We start from the raw sequence: 11333 nt of genomic DNA, 5'->3' as shown, positions 1-11333 counted from the left end.
TTACAGTCACGTCAAACAGTGCAGACAGAATAACAACAAAGTAGCTGCATTTGCATTTGGTTAAGGTGTTTTCTAGTGACATTTATCCATACCAATGTGCTAATGAGGCGTGATTTCACCTGGAGTAGAAAATGTACTCTCTCATCAGGATACTGTTGTTCAGAGGAGCTAGCCAACAACACAGCTAACACACTCACTTCAAACTGAAGCTGGAAAGACTTCAAACTAACTGCACGACCTGTTTTCTATTGATAGTTCTTTGTAAATATCCATAAAAAATGATGCTGATTCATGATTTTGAATGGCTGAGAAACGCCGCCTACCTGTCGGTCTCATCCTGACTACCTACTCCGATGTTGTAACCAAGCAACCAGCTTCTCAACCAACTGGTCTGACTGTAACCTACTTGAGGTTTGAGACTGAGTCTGGGACTGAGAGAGGAGAAAGGTGATTAAGCCTGGGGGGGGGGGGGGGGGTTAGATCATATTTAAATTATATTTTCTTTATCAAATGTTGTTTTTACTCTTTGCCTTCTTTACTTTATTTGATTCATTGTGGATATTATTTGTGTTTTGCTATTTCTTGTAAAGTGCAAATCAAATAAAAAACGGTGGGTTGGTAAGATGTAATCTTTTCACTGTTTCTTTCCAATTAGATTTTTTGTTGTTGTTGATTTGTAGACATTTTAAGATAGATCTGTGGATCTAGTCCTGTCTAGGTCTCTATATGCTGCCAGTGCGTGGCAGTCCAAAGTGGGCGGGGATTTCAGGCCGGACCGGAAGAGAAGCGGCGACAACCGAAACAGAGCTAACAAACGGTAGCATAACTTTAATCTAACTATTCTTTTTTTTAACTATCTTTATCTAATACAGTTGTGTGACAACCGTATATTGATGATTATATATAACTAAAACACGTATGAAATCTGTAGCCATGTATTTTTAAACCGCAAATGGAGCTCAAAGTATTGACAACCAAACACTAACGTTAGCTAGCTAACTTGTTGTCGCATAAGCTAGCTGGCTATCTAACTGGAAAATAATATAAGGACACAGCTGACGCTTAAACCAACTAGCAATCACTAACTCCTAACCTTAAACAAATGTGTATACATTCTGAAATGAATTATTGGTTTGGGCGTCAGGCGTATCCTTACAGTACAGCCTTTTTCTAGCTAACTAGCAAATGACCAAACTAAACTGGCAACTATTTACAAGAAATATATACAAATACACACGCATAAGATTTCTCACTAATAATGTGTTTACCTAATTGTTCGTGGTTACTTTTGTATTTGCTGTCTAGTTTATTAGCTAATTAGCTAGCTAATAACATTAGCCGGCCAAGGCAATGTTAGCTATCTAAAATATGTATCCTTATGAAATTAAGCTGTCATTCCTTGGTCATATGAAAGAACACTGTATTTCATTCATGTCAACATTTATTTATTTCGTCACTTAGCAGACGCTGTGTTATCCAGAGCGACTAACGGTTAAGTACCTTGCTCATGGGCAAATAGAGATTTTTCACATAGTTGACTTGGTGATTCGAACCAGCAACCTTTCAGTTACTGGCCCTACGTTCTTAAAACGCTAGGCTACCCTTCCCGCCCATGAACAAAATGATCTGGTCAATATGAACACACACATCATCTGTATCAGGTGTAATGGTTAAGGGCTAGAAATAATATAACCCCAGGAACAAGAAACCCTGAGCTAACTTTGTGAAGTAGCCTAAAACCAGGGTATCACTATGCAGGCTAAACGGAAACAAAGATGGATTCAGTGGTATAATATAAGTGTTAATCTCTATTGCCCCTCTCTCTCTCTCCTTTCCATCTCTCTCCTTTTAATCTCTCCCCTCTCTCTCTCTTCCACCTCTCCTCCCCTCTTTCTCTACCCCCCCCCCTCCTCCTCCTCCTCCTCCTCCTCCTCCTCCTATAGATGGCTGCAATCAGGAAGAAGCTGGTGATAGTGGGAGACGGAGCGTGTGGGAAGACCTGCCTGCTGATCGTCTTCAGTAAAGACCAGTTCCCAGAGGTCTATGTGCCCACTGTGTTCGAGAACTATGTGGCTGACATCGAGGTCGACGGCAAACAGGTGAGCCTCAGCCAGGGTCCTAGTTCCAAACCAAACTGACCGTGTCCTCATTTTCTCTTGGGCCCAATTCTAAACCAGACCCGTGGCCCTGTTTTCCACCTGAAAGTGATGGATATAATGACAAAATGGTTCCACCCCCTTGACTTCCCAACTAGCACTGACTCTGCTGAAAGGTTACTTACTATGACTGAGATATGTGGGTGTCCCACCTAGCTATCTGCAGATGAATGTACTGGCTATGATTGTGATATGTGGTTGTCCCACCTAGCTATCTGCAGATGAATGTACTGACTATGACTGTGATATGTGGTTGTCCCACCTAGCTATCTGCAGATGAATTTACTGACTATGACTGTGATATGTGGTTGTCCCACCTAGCTATCTGCAGATGAATGTACTGACTGTGACTGTGATATGTGGTTGTCCCACCTAGCTATCTGTAGATGAATGTACTGACTATGACTGTGATATGTTATTGTCCCACCTAGCTATCTGCAGATGAATGTACTGACTATGACTGTGATATGTGGTTGTCTCACCTAGCTATCTGCAGATGAATGTACTGACTGTGATATGTGGTTGTCTCACCTAGCTATCTGCAGATGAATGTACTGACTATGACTGTGATATGTGGTTGTCCCACCTAGCTATCTGTAGATGAATGTACTGACTGTGATATGTGGTTGTCTCACCTAGCTATCTGCAGATGAATGTACTGACTATGACTGTGATATGTGGTTGTCCCACCTAGCTATCTGCAGATGAATGTACTGACTATGACTGTGATATGTGGTTGTCCCACCTAGCTATCTGCAGATGAATGTACTGACTATGACTGTGATATGTGGTTGTCCCACCTAGCTATCTGCAGATGAATGTACTGACTATGACTGTGATATGTGGTTGTCTCACCTAGCTATCTGTAGATGAATGTACTGACTGTGATATGTGGTTGTCCCACCTAGCTATCTGAAGATGAATGTACTGACTATGATATGTGGTTGTCTCACCTAGCTATCTGTAGATGAATGTACTGACTATGACTGTGATATGTGGTTGTCTCACCTAGCTATCTGCAGATGAATGTACTGACTGTGATATGTGGTTGTCTCACCTAGCTATCTGCAGATGAATGTACTGACTATGACTGTGATATGTGGTTGTCCCACCTAGCTATCTGAAGATGAATGTACTGACTATGACTGTGATATGTGGTTGTCCCACCTAGCTATCTGTAGATGAATGTACTGACTATGACTGTGATATGTGGTTGTCCCACCTAGCTATCTGTAGATGAATGTACTGACTATGACTGTGATATGTGGTTGTCCCACCTAGCTATCTGAAGATGAATGTACTGACTGTGATATGTGGTTGTCCCACCTAGCTATCTGCAGATGAATGTACTGACTGTGACTGTGATATGTGGTTGTCCTGTCTAGCTATCTGTAGATGAATGTACTGACTGTGACTGTGATATGTGGTTGTCCCACCTAGCTATCTGTAGATGAATGTACTGACTATGACTGTGATATGTGGTTGTCCCACCTAGCTATCTGTAGATGAATGTACTGACTATGACTGTGATATGTGGTTGTCCCACCTAGCTATCTGGAGATGAATGTACTGGCTGTGATATGTGGTTGTCTCACCTAGCTATCTGTAGATGAACGTACTGACTGTGACTGTGATATGTGGTTGTCTCACCTAGCTATCTGCAGATGAATGTACTGACTATGATATGTGGTTGTCTCACCTAGCTATCTGAAGATGAATGTACTGACTGTGATGTGGTTGTCTCACCTAGCTATCTGAAGATGAATGTACTGACTGTGATATGTGGTTGTCCCACCTAGCTATCTGTAGATGAATGTACTGACTATGACTGTGATATGTGGTTGTCCCACCTAGCTATCTGTAGATGAATGTACTGACTGTGATATGTGGTTGTCCCACCTAGCTATCTGTAGATGAATGTACTGACTGTGACTGTGATATGTGGTTGTCCCACCTAGCTATCTGTAGATGAATGTACTGACTATGACTGTGATATGTGGTTGTCCCACCTAGCTATCTGTAGATGAATGTACTGACTGTGATATGTGGTTGTCCCACCTAGCTATCTGTAGATGAATGTACTGACTGTGATGTGGTTGTCCCACCTAGCTATCTGGAGATGAATGTACTGACTGTGATATGTGGTTGTCTCACCTAGCTATCTGGAGATGAATGTACTGACTGTGATATGTGGTTGTCCCACCTAGCTATCTGGAGATGAATGTACTGACTGTGATATGTGGTTGTCTCACCTAGCTATCTGGAGATGAATGTACTGACTGTGATATGTGGTTGTCCCACCTAGCTATCTGAAGATGAATATACTGACTGTGACTGTGATATGTGGTTGTCCCACCTAGCTATCTGAAGATGAATGTACTGACTGTGATATGTGGTTGTCCCACCTAGCTATCTGGAGATGAATGTACTGACTGTGATATGTGGTTGTCTCACCTAGCTATCTGGAGATGAATGTACTGACTGTGATATGTGGTTGTCTCACCTAGCTGTCTGTAGATGAATGTACTGACTATGACTGTGATATGTGGTTGTCCCACCTAGCTATCTGTAGATGAATGTACTGACTATGACTGTGATATGTGGCTGTCCCACCTAGCTATCTGAAGATGAATGTACTGACTATGACTGTGATATGTGGTTGTCCCACCTAGCTATCTATAGATGAATGTACTGACTGTGATGTGTGGTTGTCCCACCTAGCTATCTGTAGATGAATGTACTGACTGTGATATGTGGTTGTCCCACCTAGCTATCTGTAGATGAATGTACTGACTGTGATATGTGGTTGTCCCAACTAGCTATCTGCAGATGAATGTACTGACTATGATATGTGGTTGTCTCACCTAGCTATCTGTAGATGAATGTACTGACTATGACTGTGATATGTGGTTGTCTCACCTAGCTATCTGTAGATGAATGTACTGACTATGACTGTGATATGTGGTTGTCTCACCTAGCTATCTGTAGATGAATGTACTGACTATGACTGTGATATGTGGTTGTCTCACCTAGCTATCTGTAGATGAATGTACTGACTATGACTGTGATATGTGGTTGTCCCACCTAGCTATCTGCAGATGAATGTACTGACTATGACTGTGATATGAGGTTGTCCCACCTAGCTATCTGAAGATGAATGTACTGACTATGACTGTGATATGAGGTTGTCCCACCTAGCTATCTGTAGATGAATGTACTGACTATGATATGTGGTTGTCTCACCTAGCTATCTGTAGATGAATGTACTGACTATGACTGTGATATGTGGTTGTCCCACCTAGCTATCTGAAGATGAATGTACTGACTGTGATATGTGGTTGTCTCACCTAGCTATCTGTAGATGAATGTACTGACTATGACTGTGATATGTGGTTGTCCCACCTAGCTATCTGAAGATGAATGTACTGACTATGACTGTGATATGTGATTGTCTCACCTAGCTATCTGTAGATGAATGTACTGACTATGATATGTGGTTGTCTCACCTAGCTATCTGTAGATGAATGTACTGACTATGACTGTGATATGTGATTGTCTCACCTAGCTATCTGTAGATGAATGTACTGACTATGATATGTGGTTGTCTCACCTAGCTATCTGTAGATGAATGTACTGACTATGACTGTGATATGTGGTTGTCTCACCTAGCTATCTGGAGATGAATGTACTGACTATGACTGTGATATGTGGTTGTCCCACCTAGCTATCTGTAGATGAATGTACTGGCTGTGACTGTGATATGTGGTTGTCTCACCTAGCTATCTGTAGATGAATGTACTGACTATGACTGTGATATGTGGTTGTCCCACCTAGCTATCTGGAGATGAATGTACTGACTATGACTGTGATATGTGGTTGTCCCACCTAGCTATCTGTAGATGAATGTACTGGCTGTGATATGTGGTTGTCTCACCTAGCTATCTGCAGATGAATGTACTGACTATGACTGTGATATGTGGTTGTCCCACCTAGCTATCTGTAGATGAATGTACTGACTATGACTGTGATATGAGGTTGTCCCACCTAGCTATCTGTAGATGAATGTACTGACTATGACTGTGATATGTGGTTGTCTCACCTAGCTATCTGCAGATGAATGTACTGACTGTGATATGTGGTTGTCCCACCTAGCTATCTGTAGATGAATGTACTGACTATGACTGTGATATGTGGTTGTCCCACCTAGCTATCTGTAGATGAACGTACTGACTGTGATATGTGGTTGTCCCACCTAGCTATCTGAAGATGAATGTACTGACTGTGATATGTGGTTGTCCCACCTAGCTATCTGAAGATGAATGTACTGACTATGACTGTGATATGTGGTTGTCCCACCTAGCTATCTGTAGATGAATGTACTGACTATGACTGTGATATGTGGTTGTCTCACCCAGCTATCTGTAGATGAATGTACTGACTATGACTGTGATATGTGGTTGTCTCACCTAGCTATCTGAAGATGAATGTACTGACTACTACTGTGATATGTGGTTGTCCCACCTAGCTATCTGAAGATGAATGCTGGCCTGGATAATAGTGTCTGCTTAATCAGCCCATCATGCGCCACGTCTATTTCTGTGGGCAGAAGCACTGTTCATGCCACACACTGTTCACACCCGTCTTGTTGTCGGAGAGAACATTTTGCAGGTTTAAAGCTCATTTCCTGCAGTTGTATACGTTTTGCCATGTTTAATGTTTATTCGTGTGGTATTTGAGTGACTCAAACATTACTATAGAACGTTAGCTGACACGGGCTAGTTGATCTGGATGTTTCTGAAAAGTTATAAATATCTCTCTAAGGTCTGTAATAACTGACATGACAAGAGGAACTGATGATGTAATACCCGATTTAGAAATGTCACCTTGTACATTCTACTATTACAACTTTCAAGAGTAAGTTTAAAGCTGGATTAACTTCCTTAACCACTGTGCTAAAAGACTCCCTCTCTCCTCTTTCTCCCGCCCTCCCTCTCTCCTCTTTTTCCCGCCCTCCCTCTCTCCTCTTTCTCCCTCTCTCCCTCTCTCCTCTTTCTCCCTCTCTCCCTCTCTCCTCTTTCTCCCTCTCTCCTCTTTCTCCCTCTCTCCCTCTCTCTTCTTTCTCCCTCCCTCTCTTCTTTCTCCCTCCCTCTCCTCTTTCTCCCTCCCTCTCTTCTTTCTCCCTCCCTCTCTCCTCTTTCTCCTCTTTCTCCCTCTCTCCCTCTCTCCTCTTTCTCCCTCTCTCCCTCTCTCCTCTTTCTCCCTCTCTCCCTCTCTCTTCTTTCTCCCTCCCTCTCTTCTTTCTCCCTCCCTCTCTTCTTTCTCCCTCCCTCTCTTCTTTCTCCCTCCCTCTCCTCTTTCTCCCTCCCTCTCTTCTTTCTCCCTCCCTCTCTCCTCTTTCTCCTCTTTCTCCCTCTCTCCCTCTCTCCCTCCCTCCCTCTCTCCCTCTCTCCCTCCCTCCCTCCCAGGTGGAGTTAGCGTTATGGGACACGGCAGGACAGGAGGACTATGACAGACTGAGACCTCTCTCCTACCCCGACACTGACGTTATACTCATGTGCTTCTCTGTCGACAGCCCAGATAGCTTAGGTAACACACAACACACACAGCTCTGGAAGTGTTTTGTTGGGCGGTGTATACCCCCTCCAACTCAGCTCTGGAAGTGTTTTGTTGGACGGTGAATACCCCCTCCAACTCAGCTCTGGAAGTGTTTTGTTGGGCGGTGTATACCCCCTCCAATCAGCTCTGGAAGTGTTTTGTTGGACGGTGTATACCCCCTCCAACTCAGCTCTGGAAGTGTTTTGTTGGGCGGTGTATACCCCCTCCAATCAGCTCTGGAAGTGTTTTGTTGGACGGTGTATACCCCCTCCAACTCAACTCTGGTCCGGGAAACCAGTTCCATTGCGTTTTTTCATTGTCTCCCTCTAATCAGGTCCTGATTTAGACCTGGGACACCAGGTGGGTGATTCCCCTCTAATCAGGGACTGATTTAGACCTGGGACACCAGGTGGGTGATTCCCCTCTAATCAGGGACTGATTTAGACCTGGGACACCAGGTGGGTGATTCCCCTCTAATCAGGGACTGATTTAGACCTGGGACACCAGGTGGGTGATTCCCCTCTAATCAGGGACTGATTTAGACCTGGGACACCAGGTGGGTGATTCCCCTCTAATCAGGGACTGATTTAGACCTGGGACACCAGGTGGGTGATTCCCCTCTAATCAGGGACTGATTTAGACCTGGGACACCAGGTGGGAGCAATTCATTATCAGGTAGAACAGAAAAACTGCAGACTCCGGACCTCGTAGGGTCAGAGTTCAATACCCCTGGTGTATACTGTGTGTATCCGGTACATACGACTAATCACACACACACACACACACACACACACACACACACAGTCAGAGGAGTCAGCTGAACATGACACACACACACACCCACTAACATGTCTCTCTCTCTCCCTCCAGAGAACATTCCAGAGAAGTGGACTCCGGAGGTGAAACACTTCTGTCCTAATGTTCCCATCATCCTCGTGGGCAACAAGAAGGACCTGAGGAACGACGAACACACACGCAGGGAGTTGGCCAAGATGAAACAGGTACGTAAAACACCCTTCTTCCTGTAGCAGAGACGTGTGTCTGTTAACTTCTCTGTTTCTCTCCGAGATGAAACAGGTACGTAAAACACCCTTCTTCCTGTAGCAGAGACGTGTGTCTGTTAACTTCTCTGTTTCTCTCCGAGATGAAACGGGTACGTAAAACACCCTTCTTCCTGTAGCAGAGACGTGTGTCTGTTAACTTCTCTGTTTCTTTCCGAGATGAAACGGGTACGTAAAACACCCTTCTTCCTGTAGCAGAGACGTGTGTCTGTTAACTTCTCTGTTTCTCTCCGAGATGAAACGGGTACGTAAAACACCCTTCTTCCTGTAGCAGAGACGTGTGTCTGTTAACTTCTCTGTTTCTCTCCGAGATGAAACGGGTACGTAAAACACCCTTCTTCCTGTAGCAGAGACGTGTGTCTGTTAACTTCTCTGTTTCTCTCCGAGATGAAACGGGTATGTGTGTGATGGACAGGGTCAACTCTTCTCTGTCTCCCTCTCGCTAAACAAAATCATTTTTTCTCTCTCTCTCTCTCTTTGTCTCTAGGAGCCAGTGAAGTCGGAGGAGGGCAGAGACATGGCTAACCGGATCAGTGCCTACGGCTGCCAGGAGTGCTCAGCTAAGACCAAGGATGGAGTCAGGGAGGTGTTTGAGATGGCCACCAGGGCGGCGCTACAGGCCAAGAGACGTGGAAAGAAGAACGCCTGTATGCTGTTATAGACCCCAGCGAGAAGTTGATACTGATCTTGGACCAGTTTTACCCTCACAAAATATAGTTGTAATCATTAAAGGGATAGTGTGACATTTTGGCAATGACTGGAGGTCTGACGGGGTTCCCCAACTGGTGTCTCGATTTAATTTACCCCCCCCCCCACCCACCCCCCCCCCACACAATTTTTCCGAGCAAAAATTAAATACAAGTTTACGTTATTTTATTGTTGAACATAAAGACTGTTAAAAACACCTGCAAATCAGTTCCAAGTGATTTTGATTTTGGAAATCTATACCAAAGTATTCTCACTCATAATAGAGAGATATATGTGATTGTATTCAAATGTAAGCCAGGTTTGAAATTATTGTTTTAGCCAGTGTGTGTATATATATATATATCTGTTTTGGGATTCTTGCGGTCAATTTGCAGTCTACATATTAATTGTAATTTGTTCCTTACCATTCGCTCAAGAAAAAAAATCTTTCCCTGGCTGAATCTAGTTAATGATCTATGGGATCAGCTGGCGTTAGCGCAATCAGCTAACTGAAACCATAGACTTCCAGTCATTACGCTAACGCTAGTTATCAAAGGCTCACAAAACTTCAACTTCCTTTAAACTACACTCAGAGACACAACATGTGTATGCGTGAGTTCATCTCACTCTGGTTAAGTAGTTTTAAAGGGCTTTAATTGACAAAATGGTGCACTATCCCTTTAAGGGGTAGGCTTAAGACTGGTCTCAGATCTGTGCCTGTGGGTAACGTCCCATATTGGCACCCTATTCCCTATATGGTGCACTATATAGGGAATAGGGTTCCATTTGGCACTGGGGAGGTGAGGGGACAGAAAGGGTTAAATGGCCTCGATCTGATGCAATTGGATAGGTATCAGAAAGGAAATCAAACTTTATTCGTCATTTCCACAGGATACAGAAGCGATTCTATATGGAACTACTGTGTGAAAATAGCTTGACCTGGGTCATGTTCATTAGCCACCGAACGGAACAAAACAGACTGAAACAGGGAGGGAGCTACCTGAACTTTTACAATCTTCTATTGCAATACATTTTGTTACGGTGTTAATTAATGAGTTCAACCCTGATGGGCTAGGTGGAAATGTGTCTACATTGTTGCCCGTATCCAATCCTGTCAGAGGTACACTAATGCTTAGGGGTGAAGGGGCTAAGGGATCCCATGGACCGTGTTTTGATGTGGAGCTGTGTCATGAAGCCTAGAGGAGGAATTGAGAAAGTCGACTGTGGCTTCCTCTCCTGGTCAACCCGGCTGGCCTTAATTTAAATGTTCTCCTCTCCACTGCCTTTATGTCACGATAGACAGGAAGCTGTTAGTTTCTCCACTGCCTTTATGTCACGATAGACAGGAAGCTGTTAGTTTCTCCACTGCCTTTATGTCACGATAGACAGGAAGCTGTTAGTTTCTCCACTGCCTTTATGTCACGATAGACAGGAAGCTGTTAGTTTCTCCTCTCCACTGCCTTTATGTCACGATAGACAGGAAGCTGTTAGTTTCACCTGTCCACTGCCTTCAGGTTACTATATAGAGGAAGCTGTTAGTTTCACCTGTCCACTGCCTTCAGGTTACTATATAGAGGAAGCTGTGTTACCTGTCCACTGCCTTCAGGTTACTATATAGAGGAAGCTGTGTTACCTGTCCACTGCCTTCAGGTTACTATATAGAGGAAGCTGTGTTACCTGCCTTCAGGTTACTATATAGAGGAAGCTGTGTTACCTGTCCACTGCCTTCAGGTTACTATATAGAGGAAGCTGTGTTACCTGCCTTCAGGTTACTATATAGAGGAAGCTGTGTTACCTGTCCACTGCCTTCAGGTTACTATATAGAGGAAGCTGT

General features: G+C 43.8%; 1 protein-coding gene across 1 annotated transcript; it reads left to right on the top strand.

Annotated features, from left to right (window-relative positions):
• The first annotated feature begins 712 nt into the window (after window positions 1-712).
• On the top strand, window positions 713-9555 carry LOC129829406 (rho-related GTP-binding protein RhoA-A-like). The gene is made up of 5 exons (XM_055891085.1): window positions 713-817; window positions 1944-2099; window positions 7622-7742; window positions 8622-8752; window positions 9300-9555. The coding sequence occupies exons 2-5, from the start codon at window positions 1944-1946 to the stop codon at window positions 9471-9473; spliced, it is 582 nt and encodes a 193-aa protein (XP_055747060.1). The 5' UTR covers window positions 713-817; the 3' UTR covers window positions 9474-9555.
• Window positions 9556-11333: the final 1778 nt, after the last annotated feature.

The sequence above is a fragment of the Salvelinus fontinalis genome, chromosome 31 (assembly GCF_029448725.1).
Source record: "Salvelinus fontinalis isolate EN_2023a chromosome 31, ASM2944872v1, whole genome shotgun sequence".
In the NCBI taxonomy this organism is placed as follows: Eukaryota; Metazoa; Chordata; class Actinopteri; order Salmoniformes; family Salmonidae; genus Salvelinus; species Salvelinus fontinalis.
Note: the sequence above shows the minus strand (reverse complement) of the source record. Positions and strands in the feature narration are given on the sequence as shown.